Source organism: Mustela lutreola, chromosome 7, assembly GCF_030435805.1.
Source record: "Mustela lutreola isolate mMusLut2 chromosome 7, mMusLut2.pri, whole genome shotgun sequence".
In the NCBI taxonomy this organism is placed as follows: domain Eukaryota; kingdom Metazoa; phylum Chordata; class Mammalia; order Carnivora; family Mustelidae; genus Mustela; species Mustela lutreola.
The window spans coordinates 122,022,231-122,047,130 of NC_081296.1; the positions used below are offsets into that span (position 1 = coordinate 122,022,231).

At 44.6% G+C, this 24,900-nt stretch overlaps 1 protein-coding gene and 1 long non-coding RNA gene across 8 annotated transcripts in view; one reads left to right on the forward strand and one right to left on the reverse strand.

The window, feature by feature from the left end:
• The window catches only part of LOC131836740 (uncharacterized), a 39,389-nt gene extending 19,648 nt beyond the window's left edge, over positions 1–19,741 (reverse strand). The window contains exons 1-2 of the long non-coding RNA XR_009355742.1: positions 19,156–19,741; positions 16,660–16,810 (exon numbers count right to left, since the gene is read on the reverse strand). This is a non-coding gene — a long non-coding RNA (uncharacterized LOC131836740). The remainder of the gene's footprint in view (positions 1–16,659; positions 16,811–19,155) is intronic.
• An 80-nt stretch (positions 19,742–19,821) lies between these two features.
• Positions 19,822–24,694, forward strand: SRSF5 (serine and arginine rich splicing factor 5). Of its 7 annotated transcripts, none has more exons than XM_059182444.1 (8): positions 19,822–19,957; positions 20,857–21,001; positions 21,267–21,337; positions 21,462–21,560; positions 21,863–21,932; positions 23,165–23,238; positions 23,677–23,787; positions 23,885–24,694. In XM_059182444.1, the coding sequence occupies exons 2-8, from the start codon at positions 20,876–20,878 to the stop codon at positions 24,150–24,152; spliced, it is 819 nt and encodes a 272-aa protein (XP_059038427.1). In that variant the 5' UTR covers positions 19,822–19,957; positions 20,857–20,875; the 3' UTR covers positions 24,153–24,694. The 7 variants fall into 7 exon arrangements, with proteins under 7 accessions (XP_059038427.1, XP_059038426.1, XP_059038431.1 ...); XM_059182443.1 differs by having other exon boundaries at positions 19,829–19,961; XM_059182447.1 differs by having other exon boundaries at positions 19,857–20,086; positions 23,888–24,694.
• Positions 24,695–24,900: the final 206 nt, after the last annotated feature.

Below are 24,900 nucleotides of genomic sequence, written 5' to 3' on the forward strand. Positions count from 1 at the left end.
GCATGGCCAGGAAGGCCCGCACGCAGAAGAGGTGGCACGTGACTTCATTCACCAGCGGCTCGCCAAGAGCCCAAGCGCCTCTCACTCAGGTCTTATGGGGCAATCCCATGCTCAGGAGGCGGGGGCGGGGACCAAAGGCTGCCTAAGGCAGGGGTAAGCAGAAAACTGTGGAGCAAGGAGCATCGTGGGGGCACTCGGATCGTGCTTCTAGAAGTGGAAGAAGGAGTTTCTCCCACAAGGCTCAGGTGCTAATGAAGGGCTAGGGCCCTCAAAGCCTGAGCAAGAGGCAGGAAAGGGACTAGGCTGGTGCCCAGAACAGTGGGCTCCCCCTTTGCTTCCCCTCCACAGCACTCTTTACCCCCACCCCCCAGGCCTATCACCTTGTAGTAGCTTTTCTAGAGTGAGGACCACCTGCTCTAAATCTCCCTATTAGTCTTCTTTTCCAAGCAGGCCACTGACCTCAAATGAACTCGAGGATTTGTTCATCTCCCTAGCCCTGGGGTGCGGTCTCAACTCAGGTCAGAGGGTGAGAGCACGTGAGAGGCTGTTTTTACCCACTACCACAGGCGATTTCAAATAGGCTCACAATGAGGGAGTCGTTCGACAGACCTCCAGGTACCTATTCCTGCGCTGCAGCAGTGATCAGTATTCTATCAATTTTGTATGATTTGTATGAAAATGTACTGTTTTCTACAATGAGCAGTTGAAACTATATTTACTGATGGGAAAAAAAGATATTCCTGGTTTACAGAAAAAGACATTTTCTTTGTTTTTTTTTTTTTTTCCCAAAGATTTTACTTATTTATTTGAGACAGTGACAGAGCATGAGAGAGGAGGGGGAAGCAGACTCCCCTCAGAGCTGGGAGCCCGATGCAGGACTCAATCCCAGGACTCCAGGATCATGACCTGAGCTGAAGGCAGTTGCTTAACCAACTGAGCCACTCAGGCGCCCTGGAAAAAGATATTTTCTAAAGAATTAGTAGCCAGTGCAACACGTTCCCGATCACAGTGAAATGCATCTTCAGACTTTGAGAATTGCAGATTACCACAAGATATATTTGTCCTGCTGACTCTTGCTGTGCCCTTGGTGGTCTGTGTGTCCTGTCCTGGTGGCTTATTTTCAGAAAGATCTTGTCCCATTTAGAGGGACAGGGTGAGGCAGGCTCCTGTCCGGTTTGGAGAGACACATAGCTGTCAAGTCTGATGACCACACTCAGAGGAGGAAGGTCACAGAGCTGGAAGAACCAGTCGGACAAAGCCACTGCACACTACGGCGTGTCCTCGGGTGTAAAGGAGAGTGGAGGTGGGGGTACAGCGCTGGGCGGTGCCCAGGAATCAAAAGAGCCCGCGGTACCTGGGGCACCTCGGATGTTCCGTGTGCCCATGCGTGCGGACACACAAGTGACATTCTCTAGCACAGCTGGGCCGACACATGCGGCGGCCTCCTGATAACATAAGATCCCTTCCCCAAGGAGCTGAGGAGATCTGTTCATGAAAAACCAAACAAAGTCCAGAAGTGACACCCAGACGGCAAAGCAGAATTCTAAGGAGAGGAAGGCCGTGCTCCCTGAGGAAAAGAGAGCCTCTGGCTGAGGACAGTGTTAGAACCCGGGGGGCTGCTCCAGGAGCCTCTGCCGGACTTCTTTAATGAGCAATCCAGGGTGGGCTGAGATTTCCATGAAAAACCATTGTCCACCTTTCAACTGGTAGTGGCCCGTGCAGCAGGAGGAAAGGAATGTTTTTGTTTTTTTGGTTTTTTTCTTTTTAAAGATTTTATTTATTTATTTGACAGAGATCACATGTAGGCAGAGAGGCAGGCAGAGAGAGAGGAGGAAGCAGGCTCCATGCAGAGCAGAGAGCCCAATACGGGACTCGATCCCATGACCCTGGGATCATGACCTGAGCCACAGGCAGAGGCATTAACCCACTGAGCCACCCAGGCACCCCATGGACACATTTCTTCACCTCAGGATTTCATCTTTAAATATGGGGATAATAATGCTTAAGTCCTTTGGACCATCTCTATATGTGACAAGGGTAGAGGTTAAGGGAGCACACAGACCATGGCAAGCCATGGGCATCTCAAATAAACAGAGTAGGAAGGGGTTTTCATACAGGTTGGGGCTTTTGCGGGATGATTCGGGGAAAAAAACAGGGCGTAAGCAGGAGCAGCTGCTTATCATCAGGAAGTAAGAACAGTGTGGTGGTTGGGTTTTTCGGGAATCTTTGTCTGAGGCAGGAGGAACGATGCTGTTACTGGTAAGAAAGTAGTAACAATTCAAAGGAAGAGGGGTTTTATGGCCTTGGCCACACCTCCTTAGAAACTGGCTTAGGCTCTGTTAGAAACTTTAAGTCTGGGCTCCTGGGTGGCTCAGTGGGTTTAAGCCTCTGCCTTCAGCTCAGTCATGATCTCAAGGTTCTGGGATCGAGCCCCACATTGGGCTCCCTGCTCGGCAGGAAGCCTGCTTCTCACTCTCCCACTGCCCCTGCTTATGTTGCCTCTCTTGCTCTCTCTCTCTGTCAAATGAACAACAACAAAAATTGGAAAAAAAGAAAAAAGAAACTCAAAGTCTGATGACATCCAGGCTAGGGAGTGAATTCAGGACGCTTGTCTCCTCACTCTGAAATCAAATAACTGTGGAATGTCACATCCCCAAACCCTCTATCAGAAGCTCTGCACCAAGGCTGGAAACCAAAGTTGCCATGTGTCATAGGGTCATGCATCGCTCAGAACCTTCAGTATCTTTAAGGGAAAAGATTTCAAGCAGGGAAGTTTTTCATAGTTTATGATTCTGAAGAATAAGATTTCTCGACCCTATGCCATTGGTGCTCAGTAATATTACAAATCAATTTTTAAAAAGACTTTATTTATTTATTTGAGAGAGAGAGAGAGAGCGGGGGTAGGGGAAGAGGGAGAAGCAGACTCCCCGCTGAGCAGAGAGCCTGACATGGGGCTCAATCCCAGGACCCCAGGATCATGACCTGAGCCAAAGGCAGACACTTAACTGACTGAACCACCCAGGTGCCTCTTGCAATCACTCTTTATGGTTCTTAGTTGTAACAAGAGTTAAGCGCGTGGTGCCTAGTAAGGGCCCAATAAATGGCAACTGCTCTTACTAGTTTTAGGGTTAGTGATGGTATTAGTGTTAGCACTAGTTTGTTCTTTCAGGTTTCCTGTTAAAACATTCCTTTCCTTCTGCTGCACGGGCCGCTGCCAATTTAAAGGTGGACGACGGTTTTTCATGGAAATCTTAGCCCACTCTAGATTGCTCATTAAAGAAGTCTGGCAGATGGGGCACCTGGGTGGCTCAGTGGGTTAAAGCCTCTGCGTTCGGCTTGGGTCATGATCCAGGGTCCTGGGATCAAGTTCTGCATCGGGCTCTCTACTCAGCGGGGAGCCTGCTTCCCTTCCTCTCTCTCTGCCTGCCTCTCTGCCTACTTGTGATCTCTCTTTGTCAAATAAATAAATAAAATCTTAAAGAAAGAAAAAAGAAGGGGCGCCTGGGTGGCTCAGTTGATTGGGCCACTGCCTTTGGCTCAGGTCATGATCCCCGAGTCCTGGGATCAAGTCCCGCATCAGGCTCCTTGCTCGGTGGGGAGCCTGCTTCTCCCTCTGCCTGCTCTGCCTGCTGCTCCCCCTGCTTGTGTGCTCTCTCTCTCTCTCTCTGACAAATAAATCTTTAAAAAAAAAAAAAAGAAAGAAAGAAAAAAGAAATGTGTCCAAATCACATGGTTTCTAGATGGCAGGACTTGGTTCTGAAACCAGGTGACCTGAAAACAGCAGTCACCATTACTGAGCCTTTCCAGGTACAAAGCACATGCTTAAGGCCACTATGTCTGGGACACGTAGCAGGGTCTAGAGCCAGGAGTCTGCTGTCCCTCTCTTGAGGTCCATACCTCAAGAGAAGTACATTCAGCAGCTCTCCAAGCCATTCCTTCTGGAGTATGAGAGAATTTAGCCAACAGACAGGTTCCCACAAAGGTGACTGGGGAAGGACTGGCCTGGAGTAGTTAGAAGAGTGATCCAAAAACCAAAGTGTACCCAAGAGTCACCAGCAGCTGTTAAAATGCAGATTTCCTGACACCTCCCTTTGGTTAAATAAACTCTTCAGACACATTAATTACAAACATGTTCAAGTTTCTTTTCAAACTTGCTGCAAGGGTGAAGTCTTAAACAAAAACAAAAACAAAAACACAACTGAATTCAAAGATTTCCTTCTTGGCAGGGACATTTTAAGAGGAAGTCATGAGAGTGTTTAAATCTCTGCTGCTTAGCCTGGGAGTCACAAGCCACACGTGGCGGTTGAGCACAGGCCACGGCACAGGTCTGGCAGAGGTGGTCTGTACCGGTAAAATATCCACCAGACTGTGAAGACTTAACATGGTAAAAATTGTAAAATAGTACATTAAGAATTTGTATATTGATTGCACATTGAAATGATAATAGTTTGGATTTCTTGAGTTAAAAAAAGTAATGAAAATTAATTTCACCTCTTTTATTTTACTTTTTATTTATTTATTTATTTAAAAGATTTTATTTATTTATCAGAGAGAGAGAGGGAGAGAGAGCGAGCACAGGCAGACAGAATGGCAGGCAGAGGCAGAAGCAGGCTCCCTGCTGAGCAAGGAGCCCGATGTGGGACTCGATCCCAGGACGCTGGGATCATGACCCGAGCCGAAGGCAGCTGCTCAACCAACTTAGCCACCCAGGCATCCCTATTTTACTTTTTAAAAGACGCGAACACTAGCATTATATTTCTATCGGACGTGTGGGTTTAGATAGTCATTGTCAGACTGTGGACAAAAAGAGGGAGGAAGAGTGTCAAGCTAAAGACTGTCAGAACGACCTTGGTTTAACATTGATTAAAGCTCTCTGGCTTCTCCCGTGCCTGTTACAGGCTGGGTAAAGTTCCCAGAAAAGATTCTAAGGCCAGTTAAAATCTGTCTAAAATTGCTCAAGTGTTTTCTCCGCAACGCAGTTTTTCTAGGAAGGAACAACTCTTCATACCAGACAGCACCATTCACACCAGCTTGGGCTGGGGACAGTTTCTTTCTCAGAGACCATGATTCCACGGGTCTGAGGAGGACCCAGAAATCACACTGTCATCCAGGCCCTTCGATGAGTCTGATACTGAGTTTTAGAGCTGCTGACTCCAATGGTGTTTTGGTTTTTGTTTTAAGATTTTATTTATTTGAGAAAGAGAGACAGTGAGAGAGAGCATGAGAGGCGAGAAGGTCAGAGGGAGAAGCCAGGGAGCCCGATGCGGGACTCAATCCTAGGACTCCGGGATCATGACCTGAGCTGAAGGTAGTTGCTTAACCGTCTGAGCCACCCAGACGCCCTCTAATAGTGTTTATATAGGCTTGGAGCCCCACAAGAAGGGAGGGGAAATGGCCTTTGGGAGCAGCCCTCTGCTTCCCAGAATGTCACCCGATGGAGAAGCAGGGAACAGAATTCATAGTGTGGCCAGGTCTCCAGTCTCTCCCTGAGGTGAGGTCATTCCCCCTACACTTGCCCTTTTGAATCTACCTCCTTGAGTTCATGTGTGGAGTTCCGTGGCTCAGACCTGCGGTCTTCTGACCTCACTGTTCATCTTGCCTTTAAAAGAACTTGGGGGGGCGCCTGGGTGGCTCAGTGGGTTAAGCCGCTGCCTTCAGCTCAGGTCATGATCCCAGGGTCCTGGGATCGAGTCCCGCATCAGGCTCTCTGCTCAGCAGGGAGCCTGCTTCCCTATCTCTCTCTCTCTCTGGCTACCTCTCCGTCTACTTGTGATTTCTCTCTGTCAAATTAATAAATAAAATCTTTAAAAAAAAAAAGAATTTAGAAAAATGATGGACTTTTCACCACATTTTTAAGGTGACAGCTAAAACTTTTCATCATTGATTGACATAGTTATAAAGGACGTGATTTCTTTTTTTTTTTTTTAAAGATTTTATTTATTTTATTTGACAGAGATCACAAGTAGGCAGAGAGGCAGGCAGAGAGAGAGAGAGAGAGAGAGGAGGAAGCAGGCTCCCTGCTAAGCAGAGAGCCCGATGCCGGACTTGATCCCAGGACCCTGAGATCATGACCTGAGCCGAAGGCAGCAGCTTAACCCACTGAGCCACCCAGGCGCCCCAAGGACGTGATTTCTAATGCATTTTCTTTAGCAACATTCTGGAACAAAACTATGACAAATCCATTGAGATCTGCATACCGTTGCAATTTGATACTATCCTGGTCATTTTATTTTAAGATTTTATTTACTCATTTGAGAGAATGAAAGAGAGAGGGAGAGCATGAGAGGGGAGAAGGTCAGAGGTAAAAGCAGACTCCCTATAGAGCTGGGGGCCCGATGCAGAATTCGATCCCAGGACTCCAGGATCATGACCTGAGCTGAAGGTAGTTGCTTAACCAACAGAGCCATCCAGGTGCCCTATCCTGGTTTTTTTTTTTTTTTTTTAATTTATTTTATTTTTTTAAAAGATTTTATTTATTTATTTGACAGAAGTAGATCACAAGTAGGCAGAGAGGCAGGCAGAGAGAGGAAGGGAAGCAGGTTCCCTGCTGAGCAGAGAGCCCGATGTGGGGCTCGATCCCAGGACCCTGGGATCATGACCTGAGCCGAAGGCAGAGGCTTAACCCACTGAGCCACCCAGGCGTCCCTCCCGGTTATTTTAAAACAAGGAAACTGGTTCTCCTCTCCCCTCTTCTTCTTCCTCCTTCTAAAATATTTATTTATTTATTTATTTATTTATTTATTTGAGAGAGAGACAGAGAGAGAGCACGTGCGCGTGAGCAAGCTCACTGGGGTGGGGGGGGGGGGAAGGGCAGAAGAAAGAGTCTTAAGCAGGCTCTAGGCTGAGCACCGAGCTGGATGTGGGGCTTGATCTCATGACCTTGAGATCACAACCTGAGCCTAAATCAAGAGTCAGATGCTTAACCAAATGTGCCACCCAGGTACTTCCCAGTTCTTCGAAGACAGAAATTTTTATCATTCCTTTTCTTTTTAAGACCCTTTCCATTCCTCCGCCCCCACAGACTTTAACCCTATTATGTTTTTATACCTGAAAGTATTTTTAAGCACTTTCTTATTTCTATGCATCAACATTGTGTATATAAATGGAAAATTTCAGGGCGCCTGGGTGGCTCAGTCAGTGAAGTGTCTTCCTTCAGCTCAGGTCGTGATCCCAGGTTCCAGGGATCCAGCCCCACACTGGGAGTCTGCTCCTCCCTCTCTCCGCTCATGCGCTCATGCTCGCTCACTGTCTCTCTCTCTCTTTCTGAGTCTCTCAAATAAATAAATAAAATCTTTAAATGGAAATTTCAAAATGTTCAATTGCCTGTCATCAATACAACATAAAAGTAGAGGCTGCTTTTAGGCAACAGGCTTGAGGGAATAGAAACTTGAGCAAGGCTAAAGGGCCCACAGTGACCGCGGAGCTGAGGCATACAGGTTCATTAAGCTATAGGCTCAAAAGGGTCAGTGGGCTACTTCCAGCCAGGTGCAGTTCCCAAGATTACCAAAAAAAGGGAAATTCCATCTGTGCCTGTGTTCCCTCACTCTATCCCGTAAATACAGCCCCTCCCCACCCCCTCATGGCCGTCTCTCCTTTGCTGTCCTGCCTGCTGCTCCCTTGCAGTGTACTCAATAAAATTCTATTTCTTTTGTCCTACCTCAGGTGAATTCTTTCACTTTCTATACCCCGCAATAAATATATTACAATTTTGGATAGTTATTCCATTTTGAAAGTAACTTTACTGGAAAGACATCTTTGAATGAGGTGGATCAGGCTATTTTTCCCCATATAACCTTGAATGAATATCATTTATTCATTTATATTTAATGAATATTATTAAATAATATTCATTGCAAGAAGGAGGCATTTACATATGTAAGTGCTGAGAAATGTTTACATAAACATATGTAAACATATCGTTACACAAATGTATTTATGTAAACATAAATGTTTACATAAACAAGTAGATGGGAATGGAGTTTTGTTAAAGTGATGTCACACAATTTGTAAAATTCCTTGTGAGTTATATGTCCGAAATGATTTTATGGCTGATTAAAACTACACTCTTTTTAGATTTATTTATTTGAGAGAAAAAGAGAGAAAGAGCACATGCACATGGGAAGGGGAGGAGCCAGAGCGAGAGGGAGAGAGAGAATCCCAAGCTGACTCCTCAGCGAGTGCAAAGCCCAACTCCGGGCTCGATCTCACGGACCTGAGATCATGACCTGAGCCCAAACCAAGAGTCAGACACTTAACCAATTGTGCCACCCAGGTGCCCCAAAATTATATTTAATAAGGTGTTGGCTGGCGACTTGGTTATAACCTCCTCCAATTTAGTTAAAAGCAAAATATTGGAAAGGAGGGTTGTTAGGGACTGAATGTCTGTATCTCCTCCCCCCATATGTAGAGATCCTAATCCACAATGAGATTGTGTTTGGAAGTGGGGCTTTTGGGAGATGATCAGGTAAAGGGATTAGCGCCCTAATAAAGGAGATCCAGACAGCGCTATCACTCCTTCATCCATGTGAGGGGACATGGAGAAGATGGCTGGCTCCTCTATGAACCAAGGTGGGCTCTCATCTGATAAGGCATCTCCTGGAGATTTGATCTTAAATTTCATCTCCAGAACCGTCAGAAATCAATGTTACTGCTTATAAGCCACCCAGTTTAAGGTGTTCTGTTACAGCAGCTCAGACTAGCTAAGACAAGCATCTAGAATTACAGGTGGGTCCCTTAACTTGGACTTGAATGCAGACATCCCTTAGAAAGTAACGATGTGTCCCCAGGGGTTTACATACTGGGAAGCTCTGTGCAGGCCTGCTGGATGGAGCCGCTGCTGCAGCTTCCGACTCCAAGTAAGATAACCTTGACCGGGCACTGGGAGGTGGAAGCTGCCTTCTCACAGGGTGTGCTTCCTGGCCAGTCACACTCGGAGCTGATGCCCCTGGTCTTGTCTTCCCTCTTGTATGACCACTTATTTTCTGAAACTCCTCTCTCTCTCTTTCTAACTCCCTTTTTTTGAGCAGGCTCCGTGCCCAGCATAAAGCCCAGCGGGGCTTGAACTCACAACTCTGAGATCATGACCTGAGCTAAAATCAAGAGTCGGACGCTGAACCGACTGAGCCACCCAGGTATCCCTGAAACTTCTCTCTGGTCCTCAAGTTGTCCTTGTAGACTTACCCTGTATTTACTTTTCGTCATAGCAGTGTCACTTAGAGCCCTGTGAGATGACAGGCTCGGGTACCCATGCTCACTTGCTGGGTGATCCCTGGAAGTTGCTTCCTTTTAGGTCTCTGTCTCAGTCACCTCTAATGAAAACTTGGTTTGTTTTCAAATTTAAATGATTGAATGCACGCAAGGTCTGGGCAGCACAGCGTCAGGAACAGTAAGCACTCAACACTTGTAAGCGGTTATTATTATTATTGGCATTGCCCTAAATTTGGCCTCTTTCAAATCTTCCTGGGATAAGCAATACTCGTAAAATGCTTTGAAGCCCAAAAGACAAATCACCACACAGGGCATCATATTATTGTGTTCCTTTTTAGCCCCATCTTCCTGGAGGAGGTTGGGTCAAAGAGGCAGTGTGCTGAGGAGGTCTGGGGGAGGCCAGGACAGCCCCTGAGCCAGCGCTCTGTTCCACTCTCAGCCTGTTTTCCAAGACTCCACTCTGCCCACCTCTCCATTCCATACTGAAATTGACCTTGGCCCAGTGGAAAGAGCAAACTGACCTTGGCCCAGTGGAAAGAGCAATATGTCCTGCCCGAATTGTAAAGTGAGTTACTCATATTCCTGGAACCCTTGGTCCTGCCCAGATTGTAAGCCTCTGGTCGGCCTACCTCCCCGCAACTCTCGTCCCCATAGTGTTCATGCTTGGGGTCCCCTGGACTCAAAGCCCTTCTTCCATTGGTCCCTGGAAGCCTCCTTCCAAGGCAAATACAGTATATATGGATGTATGGATGTATTTAAGATTTATTTATTTGCCAAAGAGAGAGAGCAAGAAAGAGAGCACACAAGAGGGGGAGCGGCAGGCAGAGGGAGAAGCAGGCTCCCCACTGAGCAGGGAGCTCCACGTGGGGCTCCATTCCAAGACCCTGGGATCATGACCTGAGCTGAAGGCAGATGGCTTAATGAGTAAGCCACCCAGGCACCCAAAATACAGTTTTTAAAAAATTTATTTTTATTGATATATAACTGACACTCAACATTATATTAGTTTTAGGTATATAATGTAATGATTTGATATTTGTATATATTGCTAAATGATCACAGTTCATCTGCTCACCACACTTAGCTATGATTTTTTCAACTTGTGATTAAAACTTTTAAAATCTGCTCTCTTAGCAACTATCAAATATCCAATACTGTATTTTTAACCGTGGCCTCCATGCTGTACATGACATCTGCAGAACTGATTAATTTTATGGTAAATACATTTTCTTAAAGATTTTATTTATTTGAGAGGTGGGGGGGAGCGTGTGTGGGAATGTGCATGCACAAGAGCAGAGGGGAGATGCAGAGGGAGAGATACAAGCAGACTCCCTGCTAATCCCGGAAACCAGGGCAAGGCTGGGTCCCAAGACCCAAAGATCATATCATGACCTGAGCCGAAGTAAATCACTTAGCTGACTGAGCCACCCAGGCACCCTGCACCAAATACATTCTTAATCTGTCCTCAGAATGCTCTCTCCCCATCTTGGCCTCAACAAAAACCTGGGTGACTTCATCTATTTTCACTGTCCAGCTGTCACATCTCTGGGGAACCCTTTCAACTGGATCTTAAAAACTGCTCTGGGGGTGCCCAGCTGGCTCAATCAGAAGGGCACACAACTCTTGATCTCTGGATTGTGAGTTCGAGCTCCATGTTGGGTATAGAGATTACCAAAAAATAAAAATAAAATAAAAACTTAAAAAAAAAAAAAAACTCAAACCTGTTCTGGCTTAAACTGGCCCCTCTGCTTCAGACCCTGTGCACCCACTGCCTGCTGGCATCTCCTCCCAGCGATTCCAGTATGTGGCTGTCCCGTGGACTTCCAACTCCAAGAAGCCCAGGGAATTCATGGGCATTACCCCTCAATCCTGTACTCTGTGTCATGCACATACTACAGCCTGGAGGTGAAATCTGATGCTTACCTCCCCCTTACCTACCCTGTCATATCCCTCACCAATGGGGTGGAACTTGCCTTCTCAGCATTTCTCTAATTCGTCCCCTGCCTTTACCACTACCCCCGTCAATCCCATGACTGACAATTGTTGCTTCGCCATCTCTCTTCGTGACCTGCTGCTGTGTGACAGGTCACCCCAAAACTCAATAGTTGGAAACAAGTATGTATTGTGTCCCACAGTTTCTGAGGGCTAGGAATCTGGGAGTGGCTTAGCTGGGTGGTTCTGACTTAGCATCACTAAGGGGGGCTGCGCTCCTGCTGTCGGCTAGGGCTGTGGTTATCTCAAGAGTCAGTGGGGCTGGAGAATCTGCTTCAAGCCTGCTTGTGTGGTTGTTGTCTGGGCTCCCTTCCTTGCGGGCTGTTGGCTGGACGCTTCAGTCAGCGTCTCCTTAGGTTACAGGAGTGTCACCACTCTTGCGGCTGGCTTTTCTCTGAGGTGGTGGTGGTGGTGGTGGTGGTGGTGGGGTGTGTGTGTGTGTATGTGACAGAGAGAGAGAGAGAGAGAGAGAAAGAGATTATTCAGTATGGAAGCTGTAGTCTCTTAAGCCTAATTTCCAATGTTTTCGCTTCTGTCGATCACATTCTACTGATGCTACTGATTTACTGATCTATTGATCTACACATTCTTTTGATATTCTACTGATCACATAGACCAAACTTGGTATGCATTGGAGAGAATGTGTGAAAACCAGAATGTGAGGATCCTTGGGGGTCATCTTGGGAGTTGGTTACCACAACATCAATTTATCCCTTTTTTTAAAAAAAAGATTTTATTTACTCATTTGACAGAAAGGTAGAAAGCACAAGTAAGCAGAGCGGCAGGTAGAAGGAGAGAGAGAAGCAGGCTCTTAACTATGTGCTGGCTGACTGGATTTAAAAAAAATAAATATGTTGGCTTAGGAAAGGTGAGATGGGGCAGTTTGACAAGTAACAGAGGTTAAGAGGAGGGTTTCTTTAAAAAAAAAAAAAAAAAAAGTTTTTAGGGCACCTGGGTGGCTCAGTGGGTTAAGCATCTGCCTTTGGCTCATGTCCTGATCCCAGGGTCCTTGGATCAAGTCCTGTATTGGGCTGCCTGCTCAGCAGGCAGTCTGCTTCTCCCCCTCCCTCTGCCCCTCCCCCCTGCTCATGTTCTCTCTCAAATAAATAACTAAAATCTTTTTTTTTTTTTTTTAAGATTTTGTTTATTTGACAGACAAAGATCACAAGTAGGCAAAGAGACAGGCAGAGAGAGAAAGGAGGAAGCTGGCTCCTCGCTGAGCAGAGAGCCCCATGTGGGGCTCGATCCCAGGACCTCGGGATCATGACCCGAGCCGAAGGCAGAGGCTTTACCCCACTAAGCCACCCAGGCACCCCAATAACTAAAATCTTTAAAAAAACGTTTTAAAGGGGGAAACCCTTAAGGATCAAAGACATAGTGGAGAGGATGGAACTTAAGATAGAAAGAAAAAGGAGAGAGAAAAATGATGCACAGAGCAAGGTCTGGAATCTGGTACACAAAGAACCAAAAGGCTTGGGCAGAAATTAAACCCCTTGTTTCTCTGGATGGGAAGAAGATGGGTGAAAATACACGTAATCTGAAGATGGAGGGGGAGAGATGGAAGCAGTGGCAGCCTGATAACTTCAATTCTTTTTTCTTTATTCCCAGATAATGGAAGATAATGTCTAGGGACAAATGAGTAGTTCAGTCAGTTGACCATCTGCCTTTGACTCAGGTCATGATCCCAGGGTCCTATGATAGAGTCCTGCATTATCTCTCTTTTCAGCAGGGGAGCCTGCTTCTCCTTCTCCCTTTCCCTCTATTTGCTGCCCTGCCTACTTGTGCTCTCTTCTCTCTCTTTGAATAGATAGATAAAATCTAAAAAAAAAAAAAAAGAAGAAGATAATGTCTATTTCCTTTTTTTAAAAGATTTTATTTATTTGACAGAGATCACAAGTAGGCAGAGAAGCAGGCAGAGAGTGAGGAGGAAGCAGGCTCCCTGCTGAGCCGAGAGCCTGATGCGGGGCTTGATCCCAGGACCCTGGGATCATGACCTGAGCCGAAAGCAGAGGCTTAACCTACTCAGCCTCCCAGGTGCCCCAATAATGTCTATTTTCTGTGTGACATAGGAAGTATTGTGGTAGTTAGTCTTTGATGACCCCTGTCATGCCCTCCCCCTGGTTCTCATGGCCTGTGCAGCTCCCTCCCACACTGTCTACACTGTACCGGGGTTGGGCTCTGTGACCAATAGCATATGGCAGAAGCTCTGTGTTCTGGGTTGAATTGTGTCTTCTGCAGAAAGGTGTGTTGAAGTTCTAACCCCCAGCACCCCAGGATGCAATCTTAGTTGGGAATAGGGCCTTTATAGACATAATTAAGTTAAAATGAAATCATTAGGGCAGACCATAATCCAGTGTGATTGGTGTCCTTATCACAAAGGGGAAATTCGGACACAAGTGTGAACAGACAAACATGCAAGGAGGGACAATGATGAAGACACACAGGAGGAGATAGCCATGTGATTGGAGTGGTGCATCTGCAAGCCAGGAACCCCAAGGACGCCTGACAAACACCAAATATTAGGAAGATGCAAGACGAATCCTCCCCTAGAGTTTCTGGACGAACACAGCCCTGCTCACACGTTGAGCTGGGACTTCTAGCCTCCAGAACTGTGATACAATACATTTTCTATTGTTGTAATCCACCCAGTTATTGGTATTTTGTGATGGCAGCCTTAGCAAACTAATAACACTATGGTATGCCATTTCCAAGATCAGGTTATAAAAAGACTGTAGCTTCCTCTTTGGTGCACTTTCTCAGATCCCTCTCTCTCGGGATACTCAGCGGCACTGTCATGAGGACATTCAGGCAGCCTATGGAGAGACCCCCATGGGAAAGAACCAAAGTTTTCCATCAATGGCCAGCAAGGGCCTGAGGCATGTCAGGAGTTGTGGAAGTGAACTTGGAAGTAGACACCCCCCCCCCCCTCCGCTGAGGCCTCAGATAAGACCGCAGCCCCAGTCAACAGCCTGACTGCAGTTTCATGAGAGACTCAACGCTGAACCACCCAGTCAAACCATTCCTGGATTCCCGAATCACAGAAACTATGAGATCATAAATCCTTTTGTTTCAAGTTGTTAACTTTGGGGGTACATTGTTATCCAGTAACAGATAACTAATACACCGGCTAACAATGAAGGAGACAAGGTTGCTTGAGAAGAGGAGAGAGAATATGGACTGGGTGCTGAGATCATGAGAAAGGGAGCCACAAACCAACAACACAGGTCTGATTAGTGGATGCAAACTATAGTTCAGAACCACTTGATGAAGGTGCCAGTTATATATTTAGATTCCTGAGTATCACATTCCTGAATCAGGCTTTTCTCTGGGAAAATGGCACTGTGGATCTACTATTGGAAAAGTGCCCAGATGATTCTTTTTAGAAGAATCATTGAGTTAGGAGTGCCTCGGTGGCTCAGTCAGTTAAGCGTCTGCCTTCTGCTCAGGTCATGATCCCAGAGTTCTGGCATTGAGTTCAGCAGGGAGCCTGCCTCTTCCTCCTCCTCATCCCCACCTCATGTTCTCTCTGTCTCTCCCAAATAAATAAAATCTTGAAAAAGAAAAAAAGGAACCATTGAGTTGGAGGATAATCAAGAACAGAGGTAAAGAAGATGGAGCTAGATGATAGATGAATTTTATGAAGAACAAAAAAAGTGAGCTCCTCGACCTCCGTCAGCATTCCTCTCAGACTCCTGGTTGAGTATCAGAAGCACCTGCAGCCCTTACTAACACACTCGGTAGGGTTCCAGCCCAGACAACTGAATCAGAATTTCTGCCAGTAGGGACCCAGGCAACAGAACATTATAAACACTTCCCATATGATTTTAGTGTATGGCTGGTGTTGAGAAATATTGCTCTAGGTACTGAAATTAAAGTTGTGGGTTCACAGGTCTTTTAACTACTATGCACTAAGTTAAAAAATGATAAAAAACCACGATGTAGCAATAAAAAGAAGTCAAATAGGGCTGTAGGGATAAATCAGTCAAAAAATGGAACATTTTTAAAAGCCATAAATTTCCAAGAAAGATTAAGGATACCCTTTCAAAAAAATCTTTGGAATTATTAGCTAGAAGCAAGGAAGCAGATTTTTTCTTTGTGATGGAAGTTTTGGATAGGAATTTTTTTTTTTTTTTTTTTTTTTTTTTTTTTGGATAGGAATTTTTAAGCATCTGGTGTTATTTAGTTCATTTTCAGAAAAGCAGAGTTATCGATTGGGATGAGAATTTTCCCCAGTCATGTGCTTGTGTCATGTTAAGAGGAAAAACAGACACAAATTTGAATATATACTTTTGTTCATAAACATATTAAAGAAACATGAAAAATGACTATGATTATGTTTTCTGAATAAAAACCCCTCATGAAACCAAATACTATATATGAGGATAATTCATATTTTGGAAATGCAACTGTGCTTTTGAGAGGAACACTACAGAGAAATTATTTAAAAGGCCAAATAGGTATCCTTCAGGGTTGGGAATAAGGATAGCATTTTAACATCTTTTAAAAATCTCTGTGGGGGTGCCTGGGTGGCTCAGTGTGTTAAAGCCTCTGCCTTCAGCTCAGGTCATGATCCCAGAGTTCTGGGATTGATCCCCGCATCGGGCTCTCTGCTCAGCAGGGAGCCTGGGTCCCCCTTCCTCGCTGCCTGCCTCTCTGCCTACTTGTGATCTCTGTCTGTCAAATGAATAAATACAATCTTTTAAAAAAATAAAAATAAATTTAAAAAATTAAAAAAATCTCTATGTTTTTTGAAAATGATGATGTATTATTTTTGAATTAGAAAATAAAATATGTATTAAACACTCAGGAAAGAAAACATAAGAAAGAAAAACAGCGAACCATAATCTGAGGTTCCCTGGGTGAGCAGGCTTCACAAGTGTTTTCTTCTTTCAATTATCTCCCCTGTTGCACATTTTTGCGATAATGAGCATATAGATATTTTTATAATTGGAAAATTATGAACTCTATTTAAAAATAAAGATCGGGGACGCCTGGGTGGCTCAGTTGGTTAAGCAGCTGCCTTCAGCTCAGGTCATGATCCCAGCGTCCTGGGATCGAGTCCCACATCGGGCTCCTTGCTCAGCAGGGAGCCTGCTTCTCCCTCTGCCTCTGCCTGCCATTCTGTTTGCCTGTGCTCACTCTCTCCGCCCCCCCTCTCTGATAAATAAATAAAAATTAAAAAAAAAAAAAAGATCGAATTCTCTGTCCTTTACAGTTTTATCTCACAAAGGGAGTTGGCTGGAGCATTCACGAAACTGTTTAAAGTTTAGGAATCAGTTAGCTCAGGGGTTGGCAGATGTTTTCTGTAAAGGGCCGGATAGTCAATATTTTAGGTATTGTGGTCCATATGGCCTCTATTGCAACTATGCAGCCCTGCTTTTGTGGCAAGACAAACAGATCTAGACAGTAAGTAAATGAACAGGAGTGGCTGTGTTCAAAAAAAGCTTTATGGATACTGACCTTTGAATTTCATCTCATTTTCATTTGTCACGAAATCTTCCTTTGCTCACCTTCTCTCAACTCCAACCATTAAAAATGTAAAACCATCCTCAGGCCACACAAAAACAAGTGACAGGCTGGATTAGGTCCACAGGCCATAATTTGCTGACCCCTGTGTTGGATGAAATTAGGAACGTGATGAATGAAATATCTCATGGTTGTGTTGAAAGACCCCAACAGAAATGGCCCATAAACTGTGTTAATATTTTAATTTAATTTAATTTTTTTAAGAGTTTTAAAAAATTTGACAGACAGAGATCACAAGCAGGCAGAGAGAAAGGGAGAAGCAGGCTCCCCGCTGAGCAGAAAGCCTGACGCGGGGCCCGACCCCAGGACCCTGGGATCACGACCCGAGCTGAAGGCAAAGGCTTTAACCCACTGAGCCACCCAGGCACCCCAAATATTTTAATTTTATTTTATTGTGTTTATTTTAATCTGTGATTTCCCTGCGTCTTTTTTCTCCCTTTTCTAAAATTTGCAACTCACTTGGATATCTTGGGAAAAAGATGCTATGCCATTCTGTTGAAACATTAATATAGGAGGAGGATGACTTGGGGGAAAAAAAGATGCTAATGTGAATCCAAGTTTACAGATACCAAACCTTTTCTGTGCTAGGCATTTCAGGGGGAAAAAAAAACCACAACACATACCCATATGCAGGAATTGTAGATTAAGTCACTAGGCACACTAATGAAAAATTACCTTTGTGGAAATCGAACCTTTTAACAGTAAACAAATCAAGGAAAAGGCTTTGTAAAAAACTAATGAAGAGAAAACTTACTAGAGTCTGGAGGCTCTAGTGGGAGCTAAACCACACATCTGCAGTTACAGGAATAAGTGTCAGTTAACAGACCCCAAAAGAAGAAACCTCAAGAAGAAAGAATCATCCCAGTCTCCAACATGGAAAAGGTATACACTGCATTTCCTATGAGAGAATGTCTATCCCTGGGGCCTCTCAGTACATCTGACTTGGTTTTGGCTCAAGCAAGATCTCATGGGTTGTGAGATTGAATCCCTTAATGGGTGCTGGCTTCAGCAGGGAGTCTGTGTGGGATTCTTCCCCCACTGCCTTTGTCCCTCCCCACTAGCACGCTCTATTTCTTTCTCTTAGATAAATAAGTAAATCTTTAAAGAAAAAAAAAGAAAGAAAATGACCACTCTTGTACTGAACAAATGAGAAAACATGCTTTTCTCCAGCAACCTTTGGACTTTCCTTCAAAACAAGCCCTCTAATCTCCTCCTTCTCCCTAACATGTTCCTTTCCTTGTAGGACTTGCCTATGGTTTTCCTGCAGCTTATATGTCTTGAATTATAGTTCTCTACTATTCCTGAATAAACTCATTTTGCGGGTGAAATAACGGTTTTCTTTTTAAGATTAATAGGCTTTAGAAAAAAAAATTAGTCCTGAAAAAAATCACAACACTGTGTGCTGAAGACAGCAACATTCTTCATGATATACAACACGATCAGTCTTCTCTTTCACTCCCAGAAAACCTTCTTTAGATTACTTTGTTATTGCAGCAAAAATAACATTTAGAGACTAAAATCACAAGTGATTGCTTCTATCATAGTCAATAGAAAAATGTAGAAAATAATTGGAAGGCCAATTTTTAAAAATTATGCAGAAAGGGAACAAAGGGAGCTAAATAAGTACTGGTTTGGGACAATTTGTACATTACGAGAGGCCAGTATTTATTGGGCTAGTAGCTAAAGGTATTTTCTTATAACAAACTCTTAATTTCTTTTAAATCCATCCTTAATTTCCCACACTATAGACGGCCTAAGTTCACAATTTTACTACATACTTACTGAGGCTCTTCTTAAAATAAACAAATGTTTAGGGGCACTTGGGTGACTCAGTTCGTTCTGTCTCTGCGTTAGGCTCAGGTCCTGATCCCAGAGTCCTAGGATAGAGCCCCAATGAGGGGCTCCCTACTCCGAGGGGGTGGGGTGATGGTGTTGGTGGTGTTGGCTTCTCCCTCTGCCCCTCCCCCCATGCTCTCTCTTGTTTTCTCTCAAATAAATAAAGTCTTTTAAAATTAAAAAAAATAAACAAATGTATAAATGGATGAACTCATCCCATAAAAACTATCAAAATTCACATCTAGAGTTTCTAAGAGCTAGGAGGTCAGAGCGAGGGTCTGTATCTCTGCGGCTTCTTGAACTACTCTTGCTCTGTGTAACTTTAGTTGCAAATAGCAACCCTAGATGTCTGGCACCTCTGAAAAAATGGGGTGCCTTGGGTTCCACCTAAAAGCATTAAAGAAAAGTAACCTTTTCACATTCTCTTTATGCCTGGATTGCTAAACCTGACAACCTTGCTGGGGAAATGCGTAGCTAAGGATGTGGAAGGCTGTTTCACCCACATTTTGAAAACATAGTCTTTTGTTTCTGAAGAATAGTATACTTTTATGTGTTACGTTACAGAAACTTAAATAGGGAAGGTTAACCAAATACCATTTGGGACTTTAAAAGTAGCTTGAAACCTCTTCCAACCAGCTCAGCTCTAGTGCAGAAATCTGCATTTTGGCTTCAATTCAAGACGGCCTGCTAGCTGCAGTCCCAATTTCAAGATTTCATTGTACGAGAACCTTCCGTTTAAAAAAAGTACTGCAGTTCCTCAGTCTTCTTAGTGTAAACCACATGTCCATGGTATGACAGTATGGCTAAAATATTCACTTGTGCATTAAGGAGCATCTGCCGAAGTTCAACCACAAACAGCAAGAAGCAAGGGGTCATAGATGGCCAAATATTTTTGCAAAGTCTGAGTTTCTTTCACCCCGTATTTCTGGGGGGGATCTTTAAAAGACTTCAGATAAAAAAGAAATGTCATTGGCTCTAGCGTATCTTCACCAGGCAGACAACGGTGAACAGCACTCCACCGCCCAGTTGACGCAAACACCTTCCACCGCGGCCCTTTGAGCTGGGGCACCTGACGGCCTCACCCACGCCAGTTCCCGCCCCTCGGCCCCGCCCATCCCGGGTACAGGTTTCTGGGGCGGTCGCCGTTAAGAGGCTCCGGCCCCGCGTAAACTTCCGGCTCCGCGGAAATTTCCGCCCTTAGAGCCAACGGGGAGGTCCCAGGGGCGGTACCGGAAGTGACGCCAGGGCGCGCCCTCCATTTTGTGGGACGCAGGAGCAGCTAAGTGCGTCAGTTGTGAAAAGGCGTAGACGAGACTAGTCCTGGTCTGCGGGGAGGTAGACGGCTCCGTCGCAGACTACGGACCTCTCTGGTCTCAGCTGCCAAAGACCCTGTCCGGTAGGTGAGTGGCTCACTTTGAGGGAAAGGCTTCTCGGATCGAAGCTTCTTCATGGCCGTTCAGATCGTGAGTGGCCAGGGCTGCTCTCTTTGCGGAGGACGGCGTCCAATGAGTGCAGTTTATTCGAGGTGGGCGCTGGGGCACGTCTCCCTTTGGGTATTGTTTGAGGGGAACTGACGGTGGAAGGGCGGTTGTGGTTATGGTCGTTTTTACACGGGGGTCGTGTGCCCCTCCCTGCCTCCTTACCTCTTCACTACCCGGACCCTCCCCGAGTATTGGGCTGATGCCTTTGCTCGGGGCGTGGTTAGGGCTTTCTGGGACGGGCACAGTGACTCCGGAACTGTGGAGTCCGGGGAGGGGGGAGGGAGAAGGGCGTTTGGCACGCGCGGCTCACCCCACCGCTGGCTCGGTCGCCGCCATTTTATGGCTGCCAGCGTCCGCCTGCCGCCGTCTGCGCAGGCGCGGCGGTGGCGTCGCGAGATTCCGGCTTCCACCCGCTGTGACGTTCCTGGGAGGCGGCGGCGTGCGCGCGGCCCGTCGCCATTGGGCTGGCCTTGCGGAGGGCGGGGTCGGCTCCGCCCGCACTTCTCGGCCTTTCCTAACTGCGGCAGATGGGAGGGGGCCAGAAGAGCCGGGGAGAGAGTGCGGCTGCGCAGTTCCAGAGGCGGCAGTGGGCGTTGCGGTTGCTGCGGTCTGGGCCCAGGGAAGGATCGTGTTGGGAGCCGAGTTTTAATTTTGTCTGCAAGGGACCTGGCCTAATAAGAGGCACTCTTGGCAATCTTGTTTATAACATCACCGGGTAAACATTTTATTTTATGCCGTTTATGTTTTTGACCCCTTGACCAGGCATTTTTCGGACATTCACTGGTATTGTCTCAATTGAATTATTTTGTAACAGGAAATACTAGCCGGACACCATGAGTGGTTGTCGAGTATTTATCGGGAGGTTAAATCCAGCGGCCAGGGAGAAAGACGTGGAAAGATTCTTCAAGGGGTATGGACGAATAAGAGATATTGATCTGAAAAGAGGCTTTGGTTTTGTGGTAAGTATTCACAACTGGTTCTTTAGAACTGCTGTTAAGTCGGTAAAGATTTTGATAAGCAGTGTTTTTTATTTTTACCGAGCGTAGGGTATTAAAAACCTTGCTGTTAGTTGGAGGGAAACCACTCCTGATTGCATTTCTGTTGAGCTTATGTGTATGGGACTGTCATTAAGATACTCACTCTTGACACGGTTTTGGTGCTTTTACTGTTGGAGAATACATTTTAAAGTCATGTTAAGAGCTGTCTTTCACGTTCACGTTTTAGGAATTTGAGGATCCCAGGGATGCGGATGATGCCGTATATGAACTCGATGGAAAAGAACTGTGCAGTGAGAGGTGAGAACCTGAGTTTTGTCACCGTTAGCACTGTAAGGTAGAACAGACTAGGTCAGTTGGGATATTTCAGATTAGCTGTCAGGTAGCTTGTGTGGATAACAGAGCCTTCTTTCCTTTCCTGTAGGGTTACTATTGAACATGCTAGAGCTCGGTCTCGAGGTGGACGAGGTCGAGGACGCTATTCTGACCGTTTTAGTAGTCGCAGACCTCGAAATGATAGACGGTATGTGATGGATTGTGAATGGCTGCTTTGAACAATCATTACTGCAGGAGGAGATTTTAATGTTTAAGAACAATTAGCGATAAGTGGTTTTTTGCTTACTTTATAATCACTTCTATTATTCCTGTGGTAGTCTGCTGTTCTTGATTAGTGTGTGTAGTAAGTCCTGTAAAATAATTCAGAAACTCAATGGAAGTCATTTGAATGACTTGTTCTATCTTACTGCTTGAATCTGCCCACAGTCGAACACAGTAGGTACACACTGCTGCATTTCTTCCATTGTGAGTACTCATTTTCTTCCTCAGAAATGCTCCACCTGTAAGAACAGAAAATCGGCTTATAGTTGAGAATTTATCTTCAAGAGTCAGCTGGCAGGTTTGTTGAAACACAGTTTTGAGCTATTTTAATGTGGCTTTTTAAAAGTTAATGGGTAGTTAATGTTTTATTATGTTTTTATTAAAAGTAATTTTATCTTAAATTAAATTAATGGAATTAATTGTAATTTTAAAATTTTGATTAAAAGTAATTGGGGGATATTTGAAACTTTAATTAATTTGATCAAATGTTTAATGTTTTGAGGATATTTTCTCTTGTTTTTTAAAATCAATTTTAACCAAATATTAAACCCTTTATTTGCCAGCCTATCTGTGTCGTTGGCCTTATGACGAGGAGTGCCTGTGGGTTATCCTAATCGTTGTCTTGGTCACTCTTGGTTGGGCCTGGTTGACTTTGCCAGTCAGCTCCTACAGTGATCAGTTGGCCACCTCTAGATCTGTGTTTGCCGGTCTAGACGTAATCGGGGCACTTACTTGAAGTGCCAGGTTGCAGCGATCCCAGAGCGTTGATAACGTGATCTGATCCCTAATTGAGAGCTGTCTTCCTGTAACGCTTCCGAATAAGAGGTCCTGGTCGAAAAGAGTTGAAAGATTCGAAATTAGGTGGTCGTTGGAATCCTGATCGCAGTAAAGTGGTCCTTGGTAACTGCACAAGAGTAGAAGGTGCCTGCATCCGCCAATAGTCTGCTAATAGGGAGGGCTGTGCGATTAAAGGCTTCCACCGATTGGGTAGTGTCCTTCAAGTGGGTGGCGAAGAGCCAGTCGGGCATATGTCATGAAGGTTTCTCCGACCGATTAATGGTTTGCTGCTTGACTAGCCTAGGGAAATAATAATAAAGGTAAAGTAAACTTTTTTAATGACATATGGGGCACAAAATAACTGGTGTCTTGTAAATGTTCTGTTTCTTTTTTTTTTTTTTTTTATAAAATCTTTACTTTAGTCTTTAAAAATATGTACTGTTTCTTTTTGTTTTGTTTTTTTGTTTTGTTTTGTTTTCTTCCTTTTGTATTGAACTCAGTATAGACTAATACTACTTTAATGTTAAAATCTGAATTTTCCTGTAGCATTTTGCTTAAAAGCAATATGCTTTTTGCTTATTTCGTGCCCTGGCATAGATAATTTTTGAATTCTGATAGAATACAAGTGTGGTAAATACCATGTTTGTACTTTATCTAACATCTTCTCTTCCAGTAGTCTTGTTTTTTATACCATGTGGTTGTTTGTGTGTCAAGTTTCCTTTTCTTCGCGTGACACAATTGTCTTGTGTTAAGGATCTCAAAGATTTCATGAGACAAGCTGGGGAAGTAACCTTTGCGGATGCACATCGACCTAAATTAAATGAAGGGTGAGTGTGTTTTGAAGGTCATAACAGCCTTTTGAAAACAATGTTTTCAGAAATCTGAGAATTTGGGTATGCTGGAGTATGGTGGTTCTCATTTGAGGATGAATTTGCTCTGTAGGGGGCATTGGACCACATTTTTGGTGGTTGTAATGGGTTTAGGGTGCTACGGGCATCTTGTAGGTAGAGGCTAGGATGCTGCTAAACATTGGCTACCAAGCATAGGCAAAGGCCTCCACAACAAAGAACTGCCTAGCTTAAAATGTCCATGGTTTGGAGGTGGAGGAACCTTGTAATGCTGTTTTTAAGATCTAAGATTCTTAATAATAGCAGTAGCAGAAAGTATCTAGAAAAGGTAATCTTGATACTCTGGATTGCTATATGTAGTTTGAGACCAGACTACCAGATGTATATAATTGTACAAATGGCTTTTTTCCATTGTAGGGTGGTTGAGTTCGCCTCTTACGGTGATTTAAAGAATGCTATTGAAAAACTTTCTGGAAAGGAAATAAATGGGAGAAAAATCAAATTAATTGAAGGCAGCAAAAGGCACAGGTATCTAACATATTAAAGACAAAAGTTTTCGTTGGTGGGTTTGTAGCTCCTGCCACTTACATTGTATTTTTGTTTGCTTGTTCATTTTCCTCCCTAGTAGGTCACGGAGCAGGTCTCGTTCCAGGACCAGGAGTTCCTCTAGGTCTCGTAGCCGGTCTCGGTCCCGGAGTCGCAAGTCTTACAGCCGGTCCAGGAGCCGGAGCCGGAGCCGGAGCAAGTCCCGTTCTGTTAGTAGGTCTCCTGTGCCTGAGAAGAGCCAGAAACGTGGTTCTTCAAGTAGATCTAAGTCTCCAGCATCTGTGGATCGCCAGAGGTCCAGGTCCCGATCCCGGTCAAGGTCCAGATCAGTTGACAGTGGCAATTAAACTGTAAATAACTTGCCCTGGGGGCCTTTTTTTAAAAAACAAAACAAATTCCCAAACCATACTTGCTAAAAATTCTGGTAAGTATGTGCTTTTCTGTGGGGGGGGTGGGATTTGGAGGGGGGGTGGGTTGGGCTGGAAATCTTTGTAGATGTGGACCACCAGGGGTTGTTGAAAACTAATTGTATTAAATGTCTTTTGATAAGCCTTCCGCTCACATTTTTGTGAATGTCTGAAGTGTATAGTTTGTGTATATTGAGAGAGCTCTTTTATAACTAAAGCAAATTTAATTTTTTTGTACTAGAAAAGATTTGAACATTTTAGTTCTTGGTTATTCAAATATGTTAATTCAGAATTAGTTTAATGCCTCAATTAAACTAATTAATAGCTTTGGACATTTAAAAGAGCTCTGAATTTGCTTGTACATAAAGGCTTGAGTTTTCCTTGTTAGGGTCAAGGGTGTCCTCCCACCCACCCTTTAACAGCTGCCTGACAAAGACAACGGTAAAGCAGCTGTTGTTGATAATAAAACATTATGAAAACTGTTTTTGTCTGTTTGTCTGAAGGATGTATGCTATTATTTTTCCCTATCCATCTATGTCCAGCACATTTAAAATACCTTGTGGAGAATCCTGGAATTTGGTTGGTGGATATTTAAAGGTTTCTTTGAAAATTTGAGTCTTAAAAAACCCTTGCCATTTCTGGTCTAGTCAAAACAAGGGCAGAGATGTCTGCAAACTGTTAAAATGAT

What these genes read in the sequence shown, in the direction of transcription:
- SRSF5 (XM_059182444.1), top strand. Translation starts at nt 20,876, where the DNA reads ATGAGTGGTTGTCGAGTATTTATCGGGAGGTTAAATCCAGCGGCCAGG. An exon ending in AAAGAGGCTTTGGTTTTGTG is followed by an intron (nt 21,002 to 21,266) that starts GTAAGTATTCAC and finishes TTCACGTTTTAG; the next exon opens with GAATTTGAGGATCCCAGGGA. An exon ending in CGACCTAAATTAAATGAAGG is followed by an intron (nt 23,239 to 23,676) that starts GTGAGTGTGTTT and finishes TTTCCATTGTAG; the next exon opens with GGTGGTTGAGTTCGCCTCTT.